General features: G+C 43.4%; 1 protein-coding gene across 8 annotated transcripts in view; it reads right to left on the minus strand.

The window, feature by feature from the left end:
- Positions 1-23,046, minus strand: part of LOC118386162 (sushi-repeat-containing protein SRPX-like) — a 55,399-nt gene that overhangs the window by 27,052 nt on the left and 5,301 nt on the right. The window contains exons 9-14 of one of the 8 annotated variants that reach the window (XM_052522320.1): positions 22,861-22,985; positions 22,579-22,797; positions 21,829-22,300; positions 13,709-13,815; positions 12,080-12,145; positions 6,523-11,783 (exon numbers count right to left, since the gene is read on the minus strand). In XM_052522320.1, coding sequence (XP_052378280.1) covers positions 6,807-11,783; positions 12,080-12,145; positions 13,709-13,815; positions 21,829-22,300; positions 22,579-22,797; positions 22,861-22,985 — 5,966 coding nt within the window. In that variant the 3' untranslated portion in view covers positions 6,523-6,806. Of the gene's footprint in view, positions 1-5,262; positions 5,691-6,522; positions 11,784-12,079; positions 12,150-13,708; positions 13,816-21,828; positions 22,301-22,578; positions 22,986-23,046 lie in introns of those variants that run through there. The other 7 variants (XM_035773642.2, XM_052522319.1, XM_052522321.1 and 4 more) reach the window with 7 other exon arrangements.

The raw sequence follows: 23,046 nt of genomic DNA on the forward strand, positions 1-23,046 counted from the left end.
TCTGACTCGCCGGGTAGATGAACAAGGTGTTTATCTTTCATTTGAGCTATTGGACTTGTTAATGTGTGGAGGTTAAATATTTCTAAGAATATTTTTTTGCATTTTGCGTTATGGTAATGAGCTTGAGCCGTAGTCACGATACCGGATCCGGGATGGGTCGCCGCAAGAAGTTAATATTGCCTGCTAACCTGGATTTCTTTTAGCTAAATATGCAGGTTTAAAACTAGATACTTCTGTGTATTGATTTTAAGAAAGGCATTGATGTTTATGGTTAGGTACACGTTGGAGCAACGGCAGTCCTTTTCCCGCACCGCATCGATTATATACAACGCAGGACACGCTACATAAACTAGTAATATCATCAACCATGTGTAGTTAACTAGTGATTATGATTGATTGATTGTTTTTTATAAGATAAGTTTAATGCTAGCTAGCAACTTACCTTAGCTTCTTACTGCATTCGCGTAACAGGCAGGCTCCTCGTGGAGTGCAATGTAAAGCAGGTGGTTAGAGCGTTGGACTAGTTAACTGTAAGGTTGCAAGATTGAATCCCCGAGCTGACAAGGTAAAAATCTGTCCTTTTGCCCCTGAACAAGGCAGTTAACCGACCGTTCCTAGGCCGTCATTGAAAATAAGAATGTGTTCTTAACTGACTTTCCGAGTTAAAAAGGTGTACAAAAAATAATAATAATTCAGCCAAATCGGGGGGCCAAAAATAACGATTTCCGATTGTTATGAAAACTTGAAATCGGCCCTAATTAATCGGCCATTCCGATTAATCGGTCGACCTCTATGTGAGAGAGCTAGAAAAAGAATGGCCCTTCCAATAGAAATCTGGCGTATTGCTTTCATCTGTCAAGATATTTGATATCAGTTGTCAAAAGGAAAGCAGATATGAGTATTGGGACGTTGCTTGTCTGGCAGACAATGCTTCGCTGTCACAGCAAAATTACTGCTTCAAAATGATACATAACCTTTCAATTCACAATGCAAGATAAAGGAGTGACATTAGGGAGAGAGAATGGGTGAGGGAAGGAAAAGGGTGTAAATGGGAGAGAGGAGTGAGGAGCGAGCTCAGATACGCCTAATCGCTACCAGAGGAGGATGTTGTGGACTCCAACCCAGTGTGAATGTGTTCTCTGTTCAGGATCCATGAGGGACAAAACAGACAGAGAAGTCTTTCACTCCTGCTACAGCTACACGCTCCCAGCCCGGCAGGCGTACATACACGTCAGCCAAATGCCTAACGTGCACTGCGGTTTTAGCAGTCAGATCACACTGCTACTGAGCACATCCTTATACAGACCCTGAATCTGATTTGGCTGACTGAGGGGAAAAGTCACGGGCACACAGCCTCGGAAGTCTATCAGAGGGAAACAGACATATCTGGGAAACTAATCACAGGTGTGTGCTGCTGCTTCAGATCAGTTCTATAACAAGCTTGCAGTCAATTCACTGCCTACAGTGAGGTTATATATGACTATCCTTACAGAGTACGACCACTATATGGCCCAACACCAGAGTGCACATGGAGAACTTACCACACATCTCTACTGGGCTTTGTTATGGAGCCATAATAGACAACAGACAACAGAGTAAATCTAACACACACACGTAGGCCTTCCTTTCTCTCTCTATCGAGACTGTTCTACAGATTACTATCCTGCTACAACAACTAAAGTTCTGCTCTGATTTTTTGGTTTTGTTATTCTGTAATAAATGGAATCCTAGGGGGCTCTACTGACATACACCATACCAGCAGAGAGCCTCATAGCCTATAGCAGGGGATATTTCCCAGAGGCAGAGCTAGTCCATCTTCTCCATATGCACATCCTTAGAGACAAAGGCAGCCAGTTAGACTGACACTCACATCCCATCCAGCAATCTGCAGCAGAGGGCATAACACATTATTATAGACGTGTCTCTCTCCTTTCCTAAGGGATCTTAGAGGGATCTTAGAATACCGCAGTACTGTTCCTTTTCCACTCAAAGCGGGTCTCCAGAACAGCCAGGGATAAAATAACACTATGATTAACTTGAAACGATCTCATCCACATCATCAAATTGAGCCAGCCTTGAATAAAAGCTGATATGCTGAGAAGTTGACACTCAACTTGCCAGTATAAAGTTATTTCTTATTTGCTTAACATCAGTGTGTGAATGAAGGCCAGATCCAGAGTTTTCAATAACAAAGAAAGAGAAAACCTATAAGTTGTCATTCATCCACATAAACATGGTCCCGGTCCCAACAGTCTTTCTGTCAGTGCACTGAGGTTTGGAATCAGACAGAATCCCTAACAGTCTCTCTCTTCTTTTCTCTTCTCTCTCACAGTGAAAATGACTCCTCAGAGGGTGGGAAGACGTCAGAGAGAACACGGTGTTGATAAAACAGAGAGAGCGACAGAGCGAGAGAGGCTCTCCTGCCAAGCTCAATGAGAACAACAGGGCCAGAGGGAACACAAACTGAGGTTCCAGTCAGCTTTATTCAGCTGAGCTGTGCGCAATAGGAATCGATGACAGGGTTAATGTAGAAACATGCCAGGAGGAGAACTGAACAGTCAGTACAGGCATCTGTTATTTCATCTGGGCATTAGAAACACATAGAATAAAGACAAAGACAGTGAAGTGATTTGACCATATTTTTCGCACTGCCTCTGTGCACAACTTCCCTTTAATAGATCTCTTCCTCAACCAACCACTTAAACTTGTGTTCTCTCCAACATCACATGCTCACGACACCTTTCTTAACGCATCAATCACTGACTCGCTTACCGTCATGCTCTCTTTCTCTCTCACCATGGAAAATGAGAAGAACCATTATTACTGCTACTCCAGTGGTATTAGTAAGCTTGCAGGCTTAGAGAATTCCCTGGGTTACATCACTCTGTGTTAAGACGGCATGTTTGAGCTTTCTGACAATTAACTATACATACAAGGTCACTCACCACCTAGACCAACAGCACAGCAGTCCATTCGTAAAATATGAATGATTCATAGAGTCATTATGACTGGGTTTCACTGTAAGTAGAAATGCATGCTGAGCGAGCTATAAAGGCGAAGGCGTCGCTGAGTGTGTACTTGTGTCTGTGTGAGTGTCTGCTTGTGCTGACAAGAGAAAATAGTAATGAGACGGGACAAAGGAGACAGTGGCAACCATCTTGTTTTTTGAGACAGCAGCAGAGACAGAAACATACAGAGTTCCGGAGAGAACCAACCATCAAACCCTTCCCTTGCCAGTTACCACCCATCTTCATATGCCCTGGAGGTAGCATCAACACTCCGCCTGTCTCTCAGTAGACACCTCAATGCACGTAAAGTAACAACACTCAGCCTGTCTCTCAGTAGACACCTCAATGCACGTAAAGTAACAATACTCAGCCTGTCTCTCAGTAGACACCTCAATGCACGTAAAGTAACAACACTCAGCCTGTCTCTCAGTAGACACCTCAATGCATTCTATAACACCAAAGCAAAGAAAGGTTACTAAGGCTACTTAAAACCCAAACCATCCACCCTTCTCAACCCCCTTTAAAACACACACACACATAAATTACGCCACATAAAGTCTAACTAACAACCCCCAAATAAATACAAAGACCCCTGTTAAATCAACCCCCATAAACACACACACACACACACTCACAAGCACACAGACTCACCAGTGACCTCCAGCTATAAGCATCAGTTTGACAAGCTGTGTTTACCCTGTCAGTGTAAATCTAACTCCAGTAGCGTATGCACATGTTTCAGCCTGTTTCTCAGACAGAAGTGGTAAGCCGCGCCGCCACTGGACAAGACACATACATCTCCAAATCAACACCCTCACACACCCTCAAGCACACACACCCACACAATCTCTCTCTCTGACACACATTACATCTCTAACCTTGATACAGACATACACATACACTCCATGATAAACGCACACGTATACACTCATGCATCCAAACTATTATACAGTCCCATCTCGTCTTGAACTTATTTCAGCTTGTCATTACTCTTCAGTGAATGTTCCTCTGCAGGATACTGTCCCTGCCCTGTTGGCACCCAGCCATCTGGAAAACTCTCTCAGTGTGTGTGTGTGTGTGTAAGTGCTTGCATATATGTGTGTGTGACTTTGTGTGAAATTATTGTGTAACCAAGCTAAGATGAGAGAACACCACATGGAATCAAATCAATAGACCAGCAAAAAATAAAACAACTATAATGGTCTCTCTATCCCATCATGGTGTCTGTCTACCTTTAAATCAATGGTATGGCCTGTTGACGGTTCCATTCAACTGGTACAGTCCTCCTGTCACCCTCCAAAGAGACCTTACAATCTTATTAAACAAAACCACCCAGCACTGGACAGACACTGACTCCACAGATCTGCGGGTCTAGGAAAACTAGGAAATGGGAGGAGGCAGCCCGAGCAAATGTGCAGTTAATCCGAACACAGGAGCCCTTGTGTGGCTTGTGGCCGGTGACGGCTCCGACATCCCGGAGCTATGGGCTCTGATTGCAGAGCACGGAGCTCCAATGCCGGTCACACTGGGGTGGCCTGTAGTCTGGAAATATTTACTGGAGACGTGGAATTATCTAGGCTATTGACAATTTCGATGTGAATCGCCACTCTGTTGACTGAAATCATAGACCATTAGCTAGGTAAAGATTAGTTACATTTTGGCACGTTTAACGTACATATCCCCTTGTTAAACGAATGTACAACTGTTAAACGCATTACCCACTGGACACACTGGTTGAATCAATGTTGTTTCCACGACATTTCAATGAAATTACGTTGAACCAACTTGGAATAGCTGCGTTGAATTGACGTCTGTGCCCAGTGGGATAGCGCCCTTACTTTGCATGGCAAAATAACTTGAACACAGGACTTAATTAATAAATGTTTTTTTTACAGGCTATAGCACGAAGGTAAGCTAAGGCACCATCTACATAATGCTGGCTTTAGTGTCTCACATGAATTCTGCGGGAGACGTCCCCCAGATGCGCACTGCATTCCCCCTTTTACCCTAGCCTCACCCCCCTCCACGTAAACATAAAATGTGGCTCTCAAAAAGTAGCGGTGGGATATAGGCTAACCGATAATGAATACGTAATAACAGAACAAATTGCAACAACCACTAACTATGTTATGCAAATATCTAAAAACGTTACATTTGAGAAATGTAAATTAAATGGACGGTGTCAATTTGGACACTAGTGGGTTAACTAAATCCCTCTGATCCGCGGGATGGATAAATATTTGCAATTCCTTACCTTCATACGCTAAACTGAAGAAGAGCTGGACAAACACGAACAGGGACACTACCAGCCAGGTGTCCATATTCAACATCTTTGTAAAGTACAGGAAAACTTCCAAGGCATTCCAACTTTCCAAAGACCCGCCTCCTGCTCCAGAAACACGAGAGGATACTCCACCAGGATCCTAATCGAATCTGGCCTGAGCCACGGCGCGCGCGTCACAGCTAAGTGCAGCAACACTGAACTAAACACTGCAAACAACTCTAACAAATTATAGTAGACATTTTAAACTGCAACAAGGGGACTTTGTTTTCATACAATAGCTTACGCATTTAGGTCTAGTTGCCACTTGCCAAGGCTGCTGGGGAAATACATTCCCCAATAAAAAAAATCTAAAAGCACAACCAAATAAAGGCATCTCAAACACCAAAGTGATACATCATTGCTGGACACACACAATTCAGTCCCAGTCACAATCCTATTTACCCTAACCCTAGCTCCTAACCCCCCAAACGAACCTAGATCCTAACACTAATTCTAAACGTAACCCTAAACCCCCTAGAAATAGTATTTGACCTCATGGGAACTAACAAAATGTCCCCAGTTAGTCAAATCTTGTTTGTTTACTATTCTTCTGGTCCCCACAAGTATAGTTAAACATGTCCATTCACATCCACACACACAGAAAGAGATCTCACACAGACACTCGCACATGAGTGGTGAGAGAAAGTATACAGCTGATGAAAGACTCTCCACCACCACACACACACACACACACACACACACACACACATGCGCACTCACACACAGTTTTGGCTGCCTGCCTGCCAGTTCTCCTCTCTGGTCTCTTTAGGGGCGAGTCTCCACATGAAGGTGTTAAGGTGCTCCTTGTCTTCACAGGAAACAGGAGAGAGTAGTGTGAGTCAAACATAGCTTCTGTGCAGTAGCCTCTCAGGAACTACAATAACAATAACACCAAACCAGACTGAACTAGGCTGAAACACAAACTGCATGTGTGTGCGCATGACTGTGCACGTGTTTGTTTCTCCTACATGTACTGCAGAAATTGATGTTTTAGATTCTAGAAGTGGATCCCATGTCTTCTGCTGGCTCCAAGTGCCCTTCCAGACAGTCAGTACATTCATCTATAATTACAGTAAACTGAACTCTAGGGGTTAATGATACCCTATCCCCTAGGTATAGAGACAGAACAATCATCTTTAACTATGTCTACTATATCTACTAGAAAAAAAGTCTTTGCTCCTGACAGTCCTGTGAAATTCTCAATTTGTCTTTATTTAATACAAATATCTGTATATTACAATTCAGTACAGTATAGTGCATGAGTACACTCAGTTTAGTACCTTACAGTACAGTGGGCATATTGTGTAAATTGTATGCAGATATTGATTAAATTCAAGGAGTTTACGTAGGGTCGTGCTGTATATTGAGCACCTGGCTTAGTTTTCTGAGGTCCAGACCCATTCCAGCTGTTATTAACAGTCAGGTTATGGGTTCTGACCCAAATAAAATTGGGAACCATTGATGTCCAGTATATTTCACTTCAGCTCCAGGTACTGGGGTAAGACATTGTTCCAGAACTGTTGGGATTCTTGGGTTCCATTGGCCTGTTTTCCCCCTGTGGTCCTCAGCTTGGTGCGGGCTGGTGGTTTGGGTTTCTCCATTGGGGGCTCTTCCTTCCCTTTCCTGCTGGGGGGAGCTGCTTTAGGTGGTACGCTCTGTGACCCTTTCTTTATCCCTTTCTGTGATTTTCTCTCTTCTTCTTCCTCCCCCTCTTCTTCCTCTCCCTCCTCTTCCTCTCCTTTACTGTCTTCCTCCCCCTCTTCTTCTCCTTTACTATCTTTCTCCTCCTTTTCTTTCTCCTCTTCCCCTTCCTCCTCATCCATCTCCCCTTTCTGTTCACATGTGCCCTCTTCTTCCTCCTCTTGTTCTACCTCCCCATCACTTGTCTTATTTTCTTTCCCTTCTTTTTTACCTCCCCCCTTCTCCTCCCCCTCCCTGTTTTTTCCCTTCACTTCCTCCTCTTGCCACTCCCTTTCCTCTTCTGGTTTATTTGCTTCCTCATCTCTCTCTTCATGCACTCCTCTTTCCTCTTTCTCCTCTTCCTGTTTTTCACCATCCACCTTTTCACTCTCATCCTCTGCCTTCTCCTCATTATTCTCTTCTCTTTCTTTCATATCCTCATCCTTTCCTTCTCCTTGATCTTCTCTATTCTTAATTTCCTCTTCTTCTTCCTCCTCCCCTTCACCCTCTTCCTTTCCTTCATCCTCCCACTCTCCTTGCTGTCTTTCTTCTTCCTCCTCCTCTCCTTCCTTTTCTCCTTCTGCTTCTTTGTCTCCCTCTTCTTCTTCTTCCTCCTCCTCTTCCTCACCTTCAACCTCTTCCTCTCCCCTGGCTTCTTTCTCCTCTTCCTCACCTTTTCCACCTTCAACCTCTTCCTCTCCCCTGGCTTCTTTCACATCATCTTCTCGTCCCTCCTCACCCTCTTCAACTTTGTTGTTCTCATCCTTTTCATCTTCCTTTTCATCCTCACCCTCAAGTGCTTCCCCCTCTCCTGCATCATCCTCACCTTCTCCACTTTCTTCATCCTTTCCCTCGTCCTCTTCTTCCTCCTCACTTACGCCTGCCTCCTCCTCCCTCTCCTCATTTTCTTTACTTTCACTACCTTCCTTATCCTCTCCCTCTCCTTCCTCCTCTGCTCCACTCTCTTCCTCTTCTTGGTTCTCTCCTTCCTCCTCTGCTCCACTCTCTTCCTCTTCTTGGTTCTTTCCTTCCTCCTCTGTTCCACTCTCTTCCTCTTCTTGGTTCTTTCCTTCCTCCTCTGTTCCACTCTCTTCCTCTTCTTGGTTCTCTCCTTCATCCTCTGCTCCACTCTCTTCATCTTCTTGGTTCTCTCCTTCCTCCTCTGCTCCACTCTCTTCGTCTTCTTGGTTCTCTCCTTCCTCCTCTGCTCCACTCTCTTCCTCTTCTTGGTTCTCTCCTTCCTCCTCTGCTCCACTCTCTTCCTCTTCTTGGTTCTCTCCTTCCTCCTCTGCTCCACTCTCTTCCTCTTCTTGGTTCTCTCCTTCCTCCTCTGCTCCACTCTCTTCCTCTTCTTGGTTCTCTCCTTCCTCCTCTGCTCCACTCTCTTCCTCTTCTTGGTTCTCTCCTTCTTCCTCTGCTCCACTCTCTTCCTCTTCTTGGTTCTCTCCTTCCTCCTCTGCTCCACTCTCTTCCTCTTCTTGGTTCTCTCCTTCCTCCTCTGCTGACTCAGTGGCTTTACTTTCTGCTTTTTCTGCTTGTTTATCTTCTTTCTCTTCTGCTGATACCTCACTCTTGCGCTCAGCCTCACTTCCTGATTCATCACCACTCTCCTCCTTTTCATACTCACTCGAATTGCTCTCCTCCTCTTCCTCTTTTTTTTTATCCCCACTCTCTTCATCACTGGACTCTTCTTCACTCATCTCCTCCTCTCCACTTGTCCCAGAACCACTTTCGCCCTCTTCTCCTTCCCCCTCACTCTGTGCACTCGTCTCCTCTCCCTCCTCCACTAGGCTTGCCTCAGAATCACTCTCTTTGCTCTCCTCCCCATCACTTGTCCCCTCACCATCACTCTTCTCCTCCCCCTTTATAGTCGCATCACTATCACTCTTCTCTCCCTGTTCCCACTCTCCTGTCCCCTCACTCGCACACCTCTCGTCTTCCTCCTCCCCCTCACCTGTCCCCACACTATCACTCGTTTCTTCTTCTTCTTCCGCCTCCGCATCCTCTTCACTCTTTTCTTCTGCCTCTGCGCCCTCGCTGTCTTCACTCTTTTCTTCTGCCTCTGCGCCCTCGCTCTCTTCACTCTTTTCTTCTGCCTCTGCGCCCTCGCTCTCTTCACTCTTTTCTTCTGCCTCTGCACCCTCGCTGTCTTCACTCTTTTCTTCTGCCTCTGCACCCTCGCTGTCTTCACTCTTTTCTTCTGCCTCTGCACCCTCGCTGTCTTCACTCTTTTCTTCTGCCTCAGCACCCTCGCTGTCTTCACTCTTTTCTTCTGCCTCTGCACCCTCGCTGTCTTCACTCTTTTCTTCTGCCTCTGCACCCTCGCTGTCTTCACTCTTTTCTTCTGCCTCTGCACCCTCGCTCTCTTCACTCTTTTCTTCTGCCTCTGCGCCCTCGCTCTCTTCACTCTTTTCTTCTGCCTCTGCACCCTCGCTGTCTTCACTCTTTTCTTCTGCCTCTGCACCCTCGCTGTCTTCACTCTTTTCTTCTGCCTCTGCACCCTCGCTGTCTTCACTCTTTTCTTCTGCCTCAGCACCCTCGCTGTCTTCACTCTTTTCTTCTGCCTCTGCACCCTCGCTGTCTTCACTCTTTTCTTCTGCCTCTGCACCCTCGCTGTCTTCACTCTTTTCTTCTGCCTCTGCACCCTCGCTGTCTTCACTCTTTTCTTCTGCCTCTGCACCCTCGCTGTCTTCACTCTTTTCTTCTGCCTCTGCACCCTCGCTGTCTTCACTCTTTTCTTCTGCCTCAGCACCCTCGCTCTCTTCACTCTTTTCTTCTGCCTCTGCACCCTCGCTCTCTTCACTCTTTTCTTCTGCCTCTGCACCCTCGCTGTCTTCACTCTTTTCTTCTGCCTCTCCGCCCTCTTTATCTTCATCATCCTCAGCTCCCGAACTTTGACTACTAGAGTTCTCATCATAATCAACCTTGGCCTGACCCCCTGACCTCTCACTAGCAGCCTCTGTGGTTTCTGGGTCCTTCTCAATAATCCTGCTCCCCACTTCCTGATCAGAATTCCTGAGGGTGCCGATGCGTGCGTCAGTCCTCTTGCTTTGCTCAGCTGTGCTTGGATCTGATGTTGAAGAAGAGGGTGATGTGGAGGAAGGCTGGGTGATGGCGCTCTGTTTGGTGAACCTCTCTACCCGGCTGGACCGCCGAGGAGGGATAGAAGTGTCTGTGTCACTCTCCGACTGAATCCCCCTCACGCTCGTCACCGCCTCACTCAGGAACCCCATGGCTGTCCCCGCCATCCCCACATCTGGAAGGAGAGAGGCTGCATCGCTGAGAAATCCTCCCCAGCTAGGCTTCCCCTTCTGGGATTCATCAAAGGCATCTTCCCCTGGGACCTCCACTCTATCCCTGACCTGACAGACAACCAGTGACTTTGTTGACTTCTTATCTCCAGCATTTTGAGGTAGTGCATCTGATAATGAGAGTGATGTGACTGGTGATTTGGCCTTTGAGGTAGGTTCTACTAAGACTGCTTGGCTGGAAACCTCTGTCGGCTTGCTTTTCAGTTTCACTGGGGCTCCCTCTATCTCAGTTAGTATCGCTTCAACATCTTTTGGTTTGGGCACATTTTTTGTTTTGGTGGGTGCACTTTCTTTTTCTTTGCCTTTATCTTTAACTGCCATTTTGTTCCCCACTATTGTCCCTGACTCGTTGAAAGTAATAGACTCTTCCATCTTCTCTTCATTCACCTCTTTTGCCTTCTTTTTTCCTTTTATTGGAGTGCCTTTACATTCAGATGGTTTGTTATCATCTACAATCTTCTTGGGAATGCTCTTTACTTTCAAAGGAATGGTTTCAGCAGTAGCCTTAATTGGAGTTGTTTCCTTTTCCACAGGTTTACCTTTAACTTTGACTGGAGGGGGCATGATCTCTTGAAGTGGTTTATTTTGAACTTCAATTGTTTTAGTATATTCCTCTGCAATTTTAGATTTCTGGTCTTTGAAAGCCTCTTTACCTTGAACTTTTACAGGGCCTTTAACTTTCATCTCTGTACCTTTATTCATCTCAGACAGCTTACTTTGACCATGTTTTGGAGTGCTGGGTTTAGATTCAGACAGTTTGTTTTGACCATGTTTTGGAGTGCTGGGTTTAGATTCAGACAGTTTGTTTTGACCATGTTTTGGAGTGCTGGGTTTAGATTCAGACAGTTTGTTTTGACCATGTTTTGGAGTGCTGGGTTTAGATTCAGACAGTTTGTTTTGACCATGTTTTGGAGTGCTGGGTTTAGATTCAGACAGTTTGTTTTGACCATGTTTTGGAGTGCTGGGTTTAGATTCAGACAGTTTGTTTTGACCATGTTTTGGAGTGCTGGGTTTAGATTCAGACAGTTTGTTTTGACCATGTTTTGGAGTGCTGGGTTTAGACACAGATATCTGGATCTGGCTGTGTGTAGGAGTGCTAGGTTTCGATACGGATAACTTGCTTTGTTTCTTTGCTGGTGAAATTGGTTTAGACCCTGCTTTACGTGTGCTTTGCAGATTACTACCTGTCAGTTTACTGGTGTTCACTTTGATGCCAGAATTTTCTGCTGTCAAGGCAATGTTTTCCTTGCCGCTGGCTGGGGTCTGAGGGTTCATTAAGCATTTGGGGCTCTTTGGGGGCGTGCCCTCTGCCTTTAATGAACTCAAGCTGGAGCCTCTCAGAAGCTCGGTAGGAAGGGCCTTACGGGAAAGTAGCTGCAGCTTCCTGTTGGCCGGGGCTTGTTCAACCTCCATTTCTGCCTCCTTAACAGCTCTCCTCAGAGCCCGACCCTTTTTATGTCCCTGGAGCGATAGAGAAAGAGTAAAGGAGACAGAAAGAGAAAGACAGAGAAAGTTGTAAAGAGAAATAAAAGTAGGAGAGCAAAGGAAGAATTATATGAAAACAGGATAAGGTTTTGCAAAAAAGAGAGAATATTCAAAGAGTAGAGAAAAAGAGAGAAGGATTTGAAACATAAAGTGGAGACAGTAAAGTGTAAAGCAGAATAAAGTAGCTAAAGGTAGAGTAAAGGAGAAAAGGAGAAAGACTTGTAGATGGCAGTCCTTATTTCCTCTCCCTTCCAGTAAATACAATAACATACCTTATCCTTCTGTTCTGCAGATGTAGTCCCAGTCTCATCGCCAAAATCTCCCCCTGATGGTAATGCCTGCCTCAAAGAGAACGGGACACAAGTCTCACAACCAAACTCAACATCTCATTGAACTATATAGTGATACGGCAATACTTACATAGAAGTTCTTACAATGAAACCCCTATAAAGGGTTACAACACAAAAGCTATAATCTTCTTTCCATCAGCAATGTAAACAAAGTGTGTGTAATCAGCTTTCCTGCAGGCAAGCATGAGCCTACAAACCACATAACTAGAGGCCGGTAGGAAGAACTAAGACGCATGGCGATTCAATCCCTCTATTTTTTCCCCCATCTCCGCTGGAAATAAATTATAATCTAAGATAATGAGAGGGTGCTCATTGCCAAGGCAACCTTTATTAGAAGATTTTACAAACAATTCATTAACATATGCACCTTCATCAACGTGTGCCAAACTCATCTATCTCATAACTTCTCATATACTACACCTCAGAGGCTCTCATGGACTAGATAAAACCTGTACAGTATACACTCAGGCTCATAGCACACAAGACACTAATGGCTCTGTGTAAAGAATGACATCAGATGCATGGGAGAGGAAGCACAACTAAAAGAAAAGCCTGGTCTTCCCAATTCCATGTGTTTCTCTAGCTGTTCTCTCTCCTCCACGTCTGTTGTTCACAGTGCTGGATGTCATTGTGTGCTGCAACATGCATGGTCTGATGAAGACTGTGATGAAGATATTGTTGGTAAAAACATTGTGCTTGTATCACTAAAAGCATCCAGCTTCTGTGGCAGTGTTTGGCTGTGTGTAGCTAAATACGCTTCTCATCTGAAGACAGGAGACTCCCTCACAGTCTCCCTCAGCAGGAGTCATGGAAACATGGACGTGAAGTGTGTCGTCATCCCAGCCAAGTCAATGGATTAGCTACACACAAGGAGGTGCTGTATGTGTGTGTGTATGTGTATACTTGTTCTGTGTGTGTGTATGGTGATGGGAGGGATGGTGGCAGGGACATGGGTTAAGCTCAAACACATTTGTTTATTGGCAGGAGCCATCTGTAGCACTGAAGCTGCCTTGAGGAGACTTATGACATATTTTCTTGGAAAAGCAAATGAGCGTGAGACAGATACAGAAACAGATGGAGAGATTCCAAAACAAGTACAATTAAATTGAATGGTTTTGGGTTTTGGGTTCCCCCCCCAGTGTTCCACCAAATGGAAAATGCCCCCCTATCTCACTCACTCACACACACACAGACACACACACACACACACACACACACACACACACACACACACACACACACACACACACACACACACACACACACACACACACACACACACGAGTGCGCTGAGCTATGCACATTTTCCTGGAATACTCAAAGACTGCCTGCAAACACTGTTTCCTGCCTTGGAGCACCCAGGCCACAGACCAAAGTAAAGGACAACAGAAAACCCAGACAAACGTAGAGGGGAACAGAGACCATTATGATCCCAGGCCAAAGACATGGAGCCCACATACTGTACCTCAGAAGAAAGCAAGACAGCATACCTATCTACACATAACACATGCTACAAATGGTAATATTCTATAATAAAACCACTGTACTCACCAGGTCTGGCAACATGTCTTTATTGTCCTCTTCATCCATGTTCTTCTTCAAATTCTCAATGAGCATCCGGCTGTCAGTTGCTTCTATCACAGTGTCCTTGGTCCTCTCTGTAAATACAGATACTGAGAACATGGCTGCACTGGGATAGGTCCAGACTTGGGTTCAAATACTATTTCAAAAATCTCAATTACTTTCACATACATTCAATGTAAGAATTCAGATATACAGTACCATTCAAAAGTTTAGACACACCTACTCAATGGTTTTTCTTTATTTTTACTATGTTCTACATTGTAGAATAATAGTGAAGACATCAAAACTATCAAATAACACAGATGGAATCATGTAGTAACAAAAAAAGTGTTAAACAAATCAAAATATATTTTAGATTCTTCAAAGTAGCCACCCTTTGCCTTGATGACAGCGTTGCACGCTCTTGGCATTCAGGAGGTAGTCACCTGGAATGCATTTCTATTAACAGGTGTGCCTTGTTAAACGTTATTTTGTGGAATTTCATTCCATCTCAATGTGATTGATCCAATCAGTTGTGTTGTGACAAGGTAGGGGTAGTATACAGAAGATATCGCTATTTGTTAAAAGACCAAGTCCATATTATGGCAAGAACAGCTCAAATACGCAAAGAGAAACGACAGTCTATCATTACATTAAGACAGGATGACAAATCAGAGCAAGATTACTGAATGTAAGTACATTATTTACCTTCAGAGGTGAATATATCAAACCAGTTGCCATGATAAGTGTTTTGTTGTTGTGTACTCTCCTCAAACAATAGCATGGTCCTTTTCACTCTTATAGCTACTGTAAATTGGACAGCGCAGTTAGATTAACAAGAAGTTAAGCTTTCTGCCCACATAAGACATGTCTACTGTCCTGGAAAGTTGGCTGCTATTTACACTGTCATTCTAGTCACATTAGCGCATGTTAACAACAACCGTTCCAGTTTAGGGACACAAACTCTAAACATAAACTGTTCAGAGGAGACTGCGTGAATCAGGCCCTCGTGGTCAAATTGCTGCAAAGAATCCACTACTAAAGGACACCAATAATAAGAAGAGACTTGCTTGGGCCAAGAAACACGAGCAATGGACATTAGACTGGTGGAAATCTGTCCTTTGGTGTGATGAGTCCAAATTTGAGATTTTTGGTTCCCACTACCGTGTCTTGAGAGACGCAGAGTATGTGAACGCTAGGATCTCTGCATGTGTGGTTCCCACCGTGTAGCCTGGAGGAGGAGGAGGTGTGATATTGTGGGGGTGTTTCGCTGGTGACACTGTCTGTGATTTATTTAGAATTCAAGGCACACTTAACCAGCATGGCACCACAGCATTCTGCAGCGATACTCCATCCCATCTGGTTTGCGCTTAGTGCGACTATCATTTGTTTTTCAACAGGACAATGACCCAAAAACATACCTCCAGGCTGGGTGAGGGCCATTTGACCAAGAAGGAGAGTAATGGAGTGCTGCATCAGATGACCTGGCCTCCACAACCATCTGACCTCAACCCAATTGAGATGGTTTGGGATGAGTTGGACTGCAGAGTGAAGGAAAATCAGCCAACAGGTGCTCAGGTAATGTGGCAACGCCTTCAAGACAGTTGGAAAAGCATTCCTCATGAAGCTAGTTGACAAGAATGCCAAGAGTGTGCAAAGCTGTCATCAAGGCAAAGTGGCTACTTTGAAGAATCTAAAATGTAAAACATATTTGGATTTGTTTAACACTTTTTTGGTTATTAGATGATTCCATATGTGTTATTTCACAGTTTTGATGTCTTCACTATTATTCTACAATGTACAAAATAGTAAAAATAAAGAAAAACCCTTGAATGAGTAGGTTTGTCCAAACTTTTGACTGGTACTGTATACATACATAAACATACAATATATATGTACCAGTCCAAAGTGGGTGTGTCCAAACTTACATATAAAGTACCAGTCAAACATTTGGGCACACCTACTCATTCAAGGGTTTTCTTTATATATATATATATATATATATATATATATATATATTATACACACACAGTTGAAGTCGAAAGATTACATGCACCTTAGCCAAATACATTTAAACTCAGTTTTTCACAATTCCTGACATTTAATCCTAATAAAAATTCCCTGTCTTAGGTCAGTTAGGATCACCACTTTATTTTAAGGAATGTGAAATGTCAAAATAATAGTAGAGATAATGATTTATTTCAGCTTTAATTTCTTTCATCACATTCCCATTTGGGTCAGAACTTTACATGCACTCAATTAATATTTAGCAGCATTGCCTTTAAATTGTTAATCTTCGGTCGAAACATTTTGGGTGGCCTTCCACAAGCTTCACACAATAAGTTGGGTGAATTTTAGCCCGTTCCTCCTGACAGAGCTGGTGTAACTGAGTCAGGTTTGTAGGGCTCCTTGCTCGCACACGCTTTTTCAGTTCTGCCCACAAATATTCTATAGGATTGAGGTCAGGGCTTTGTGATGGCCACTCCAATACCTTTACTTTGTTGTCTTAAAAGACATTTTGCCACAACTTTGAAAGTATGCTTGTCCATTTGGAAGACCCATTTGCAACCAAGCTGCTTTTAAGTTCCTGACTGATGTCTTGAGATGTTGCTTCAATATATCCATGTAATTTTCCTTGCTAATAAAGCCATCTATTTTGTGAAGTGCATCAGTCCCTCCTGCAGCAAAGCACCCCCACAACATGATGCTGCCACCCCGTGCTTCACGGTTGGGATGGCATTCTTCGGCTTGCAAGCCCCCCCATTTTTTCCTCCAAACATAACAATGGTCATTATGGCCAAACAGTTCTATATTTGTTTCATCAGACCAGAGGACATTTCTCCAAAAAGTACAATCTACATCCCCATGTGCAATTGGAAACCGTAGTCTGTCTTTTTAATGGCGGTTTTGTAGCAGTGGCTTCTTCCTTGCTGAGCGACCTTTCAGGTTATGTCGATATAGGACTCATTTTACTGTGGATATAGATACTTATGTACCTGTTTCCTCCAGCAGCTTCACAAGGTCCTTTGCTGTTGTTCTGGGATTGATTTGCACTTTTCACACCAAAGTACGTTCATCTCTAGGAGACAGAATGCATCTCCTTCCTGAGCGGTATGATGGCTGCGTGGTCCCATGGTGTTTATACTTGTGTAATATTGTTTGTACAGATGAACGTGGTACCTTCAGGCGTTTGGAAATAGCTCCCAAGGATGAACCAGACTTGTGGAGGACTACAATATTTTTCTGAGGTCTTGGCTGATTTCTTTTGATTTTCCCATGATGTCGAGCAACAAGGCATTGAGTTTGAAGGTGGGCCTTGAAATACATCCACAGGTACAACTCAAATTATGTCAGTTAGCCCATCAGAAGTTTCTAAAGCCGTGACATCATTTTGTCATGCTGTTTAAAGGCACAGTCTACTTAGTGTATGTAAACTTCTGACCCACTGGAATTGTGATACAGTGAATTATAAGTGAAATAATCTGTCTGTAAACAATTGTTGGAAAAAGTACTTGTGTCATGCACAAAGTAGATGTCCTAACCAACTTGCCAAAACTATAGTTTGTTAACAAGAAATTTGTGGAGTGGTTGAAAAACTAATTTGAATGACTCTAACCTAAGTGTATGTAAACTTCTAACTTCAACTGTATATATATATATATATATATATATATATATACTACCGTTAAAAGGTTTGGGGTCACTAAGAAATGTCCTTATTTTTTGCGTATCTGTTGCGTATCTAGTTGCGTATCTGGAGCATCAGCATTTGTGGGTTTGATTACAGGCTCAAAAAGGCCAGAAACAAAGACTTTCTTCTGAAACTCGTCAGTCTATTCTTGTTCTGACAAATTAAGGCTATTCCATGCGAGAAATTGCCAAGAAACAGCGTACAATGCTGTGTACTACTCCCTTCACAGAACAGCGCAAACGGTCTCTAACCAGAATAGAAAGAGGAGTGGGAGGCCCCGGTGCACAACTGAGCAAGAGGACAAGTACATTAGACTGTCTAGTTTGAGAAACAGGCACCTCACAAGTCCTTAACTGGCAGCTTCATTAAATAGTACTCGCAAAACACCAGTCTCAACGTAAACAGCAAAGAGGCGACTCCGGGATGATGGCCTTCTAGGCCGATTTGAAAAGAAAAAGTCCTATCTCAGACTGGCCAATTTAAAGAAAAGATTCAGATGGGCAAAATAACACAGACACTGGACAAAAAAAGATTGGAAAAAAGTGTTATGGAAAGAGAAATATAAGTTTGAGGTGTCGGATCACAAAGGAAAAAACATTTGTAAGACGCAGAAAAAAGTAAAATATGTGGAGGAGTGCTTGATACCATCTGTCAAGCAGGGGGTACTTTGGTGGCAGTAAAGTGGGAGATTTATACAGGGTAAAAGGGATCTTGAAGAAGGAAGACTATCACTACATTTTGCAACACCAAGTCATACCCTGTGGACGGAGCTTAATTGGAGCCAATTTCCTCCAGGACAATGACCCAAAGCACAGCTCCAAACTATGCAATAACTATTTAGGAAAGAAGCAGTCAGCTGGTATTCTGTCTGTAATGGAGTAGCCAGCACAGTCACTGGATCGCAACCCTATTGAGCTGTTGTGAGAGCAGCTTGACGGTATGGTACGTAAGAAATACCCATCAAGTCAATCCAATTTGTGGGAGGTGCTTCAGGAAGCATGGGGTGAAATCTCTTCAGATTACCTAAAAAAATTGACAACTAGAATGCCAAAGATCTGCAAGGCTGTAATTGCTGCAAATGGAGGATTATTTGACGAAAGCAAAGGACACAATTATTATTTCAATTAAAAATCATTATTTATAACCTTGTCAACGTCTTGACTATATTTCATGGAAAACAAGGACATTTCTAAGTGACCCCAACGTTTTAAATGGTAGTGTGTATGTATGTATGTATGTATATACAGTGCCTTGCGAAAGTATTTGGCCCCCTTGAACTTTGCGACCTTTTGCCACATTTCAGGCTTCAAACATAAAGATATAAAACTGTATTTTTTTGTGAAGGATCAACAACAAGTGGGACACAATCATGAAGTGGAACAACATTTATTGGATATTTCAAACTTTTTTAACAAATCAAAAACTGAAAAATTGGGCGTGCAAAATTATTCAGCCCCCTTAAGTTAATACTTTGTAGCGCCACCTTTTGCTGCGATTACAGCTGTAAGTCGCTTGGGGTATGTCTCTATCAGTTTTGCACGAGAGAGACTGACATTTTTTCCCATTCCTCCTTGCAAAACAGCTCAGTGAGGTTGGATGGAGAGCATTTGTGAACAGCAGTTTTCATTTCTTTCCACAGATTCTCAATTGGATTCAGGTCTGGACTTTGACTTGGCCATTCGAACACCTGGATATGTTTATTTTTGAACCATTCCATTGTAGATTTTGCTTTATGTTTTGGATCATTGTCTTGTTGCAAGACAAATCTCCGTCCCAGTCTCAGGTCTTTTGCAGACTCCATCAGGTTTTCTTCCAGAATGGTCCTGTATTTGGCTCCATCTATCTTCTCATCAATTTTAACCATCTTCCCTGTCCCTGCTGAAGAAAAGCAGGCCCAAACCATGATGCTGCCACCACCATGTTTGACAGTGGGGATGGTGTGTTCAGGGTGATGAGCTGTGTTGCTTTTACGCCAAACATAACATTTTGCATTGTTGCCAAAAAGTTCCATTTTGGTTTCATCTGACCAGAGCACCTTCTTCCACATGTTTGGTGTGTCTCCCAGGTGGCTTGTGGCAAACTTTAAACTACACCTTTTATGGATATCCTTAAGAAATGGCTTTCTTCTTGCCACTCTTCCATAAAGGCCAGATTTGTGCAATATACGACTGATTGTTGTCCTATGGACAGAGTCTCCCACCTCAGCTATAGATCTCTGCAGTTCATCCAGAGTGATCATGGGCCTCTTGGCTGCATCTCTGATCAGTCTTCTCCTTGTATGAGCTGAAAGTTTAGAGGGACGGCCAGGTCTTGGTAGACTTGCAGTGGTCTGATACTCCTTCCATTTCAATATTATCGCATGCACAGTGCTCCTTGGGATGTTTAAAGCTTGGGGAATCTTTTTGTATCCAAATCCGGCTTTAAACTTCTTCACAACAGTATCTCGGACCTGCCTGGTGTGTTCCTTGTTCTTCATGATGCTCTCTGCGCTTTTAACGGACCTCTGAGACTATCACAGTGCAGGTGCATTTATACGGAGACTTGATTACACACAGGTGGATTGTATTTATCATCATTAGTCATTTAGGTCAACATTGGATCATTCAGAGATCCTCACTGAACTTCTGGAGAGAGTTTGCTGCACTGAAAGTAAAGGGGCTGAATAATTTTGCACGCCCAATTTTTCAGTTTTTGATTTGTTAAAAAAGTTTGAAATATCCAATAAATGTCGTTCCACTTCATGATTGTGTCCCACTTGTTGTTGATTCTTCACAAAAAAATACAGTTTTATATCTTTATGTTTGAAGCCTGAAATGTGGCAAAAGGTCGCAACGTTCAAGGGGGCCGAATACTTTCGCAAGGCACTGTATATATAAATAAAAGCAACAATCAAATATATAAAAGCAACAATTAAAGTCTAGGAGGGGGGATAGGCTAGCCAAAGTTTCGTCTTAAAGATGGCTTTACAAGTGGGATGCACCGTTTCGGATGGCTTTACAAGTGGGATGCACCATTTCGGATGGCTTTACAAGTGGGATGCACCGTTTCGGATGGCTTTACAAGTGGGATGCACCGTTTCGGATGGCTTTACAAGTGGGATGCATCGTTTCGGATGGCTTTACAAGTGGGATGCACCGTTTCAGATGGCTTTACAAGTGGGATGCACCGTTTCGGATGGCTTTACAAGTGGGATGCACTGTTGAGCGCAAACTTTTGACTGGTACTTTATTTTAATTAAAAAATATTATAATGCATTTGGAAATGCATTTGGAAATACACTTGGAAAGTATTTGAAAACTAAAATACACTGACTCACTCTAATGCTTTTAACCCAGGTATTTGAAAATACTATTTGAAATAAGTATTTGAACATACTGTTAAATACAATTTGGCAGACTATTTAGTTTTTACAAATAAAAGTCTGTAAAACTTAAATGAATAGCCCAGACATTTATTTGTTTGAATCACTGATCACAACAGCTGTTTATTAGAGAAAGGCTTCTGTTTGAGCCAGGCATCTACTTCCATAATTAACACAGCGTTTGCTCATTTGCATTGTTAATTGTTGAATTCCAGCATGCACTTCCAGCATTTTAATAAATTTCCTGCACTAATGTGTTATCATTTACACATTGTGTCACGTTTTGTCTTAGTATGCCTCTATTCAAAAAATAAAAAAAACTTTTCATTGACAGAATAATTATTCTCCTCTTGACTGTGCATTTTTGGCAGTTTTTACTTTCTCCACTAGAATGTGATCGGCCAATTTCTGGGGGTCTGTACTCCCTAGATTGTTGATGGTTTTTGTGCCTGCCAGTTAGTTAGCAGCTCTCATCTGTTAGTAGCCATTGGCTAGCAGTTTCCTACTGGCGATAAAAATCGGATGATTGACCATTTTTTCAAGTCATCACTGAATTATTTTATTTACCAAATTCAAATATTAAACCTTGTAAATGTCATGGTAATTCATGGTTACCTCATAAAAATTTCACATAGGCCCTGTATTTATTTGAATTAGGCGTTATTTGCTGAAATGTGTGCAGTTGCCTGGCTATTAAAAGGGATAGGTGGCTATTTGAGACTGCGATTCATTTAAGTTTTATGAGTGATTGTTTTGGGCTGTGTATTTGAAAATACACAAATACACAGAAAAAGTATTTTAAATACCAGATACTGAAATCCATGTATTTGAACCCAGGTCTGGTTAGGTCATAGAATATGGGACGCAGTTATGCCTGTATACAGCGCCTTATTCAGACCACTTGACTTATTCCACATTACGTTAAAGCCTTATTCTAGAATGGATAAAAATAAAATAAAATAAAATCTAAGACAAAAGTATTCAAGGGGTCTGAATACTTTCCGAAGGCACTGTACTGTGGTGAAAAGGAAAGACAGCATTGTAGGTTTCAGCTACCTGTCTGTGGTGTGGTGGGACCCTCAGACAGCGTTTTGGGGGATTGGTTGTCATCTGTGGGCTTTACAGAGGAGGGTTTAGGGGACACTGAGGGGGTGGGGATGAGTTTATGTGTGGATTTAAAGGACTGTGGGGGGGTGAGGTGTTCTTTAGATGCATATTTGGGGGATTTTGAGGGGCTGGGCCTCTTCTTAGGGGAGAACTTGGAGGAGAGTGAAGGGCTAGGAGGGTCTGGGAATATGAACTTGGGTGACGGTGTTAATGGGGTTTTGGATCTGGATTTAAGGGAGCGTGAGGGGCTGGGGGGGTCGTTTGAGGAGGGATTGGAGGACAGTGAGGAGGTGCAGGGGTCTTCAGATGGTGTTCTGGAGATGCGGATATTTCTGGACAGGGGCAGGGAGGCGTTGAGGAAGCCTGACATCAGAGGCGGAAGGTTACGGAACATCTGGCCAAACTGCTCTGGAGAACTCTCCTGAAACACACGACACAGAAAAGTAGATAAATCTACTAAATAATGGCTACATAAGGGCTAAATTGCTCCCTCAGACCATAATAATAGTATTAAAGAGTAGTTACTTAGACTGGTTCACATAAAGTCGGCTACTACACATGACCATTACTGAGGTGCAGCAATGTGACGCAACACTGGTCGCTAGTGAAGGCAACCAAAACACCACAACTCTGTCACCCTTTGTAATCAACACTTCAGATCTCCTTTCAGGAACTGTCAGATGTTTTGGCAGTACTCACCCTCTCCCTGCGGCGGGCCCTAGCAGACAGGGTCCAGAGAGGAGGTGTGGTCTGTGGGTTGGGCATCAGGAAGGAGGGGTCCATCAGGAGCAGCTCGGTGTAGGTCTCCAGAGACTCCAGAATGCTCTCTGTAACATCATCCTCCTCTATCACCACTTCCTCAACCTCTGGGAGTCTGGGCATAGCCAGCACCAGCATGTGAGAGCCGCCACATGCCACCTGAACACACATACACAGTATTAGCAGGTGCACGAACATAGACTTAGACACTACTTGACTTACTGACTGGACACTGTATTTGAGGAAGCGTGGGCACAGTGTTGGTCTGAACTGGTTGGTGAAGTTCTCTTCCCCCAGTCCTAGTTTACCCTGGCGACCGTCCCCAAAGGTGTATAGAATCCCACTGTCTGGAGTGAGAGAAATGAGGCCTCAATGGAAAAATGCTCAGGCTTCAAATTTCTTAATAAC

The sequence above is a fragment of the Oncorhynchus keta genome, chromosome 7 (genome assembly GCF_023373465.1).
Source record: "Oncorhynchus keta strain PuntledgeMale-10-30-2019 chromosome 7, Oket_V2, whole genome shotgun sequence".
Lineage (NCBI taxonomy): Eukaryota > Metazoa > Chordata > Actinopteri > Salmoniformes > Salmonidae > Oncorhynchus > Oncorhynchus keta.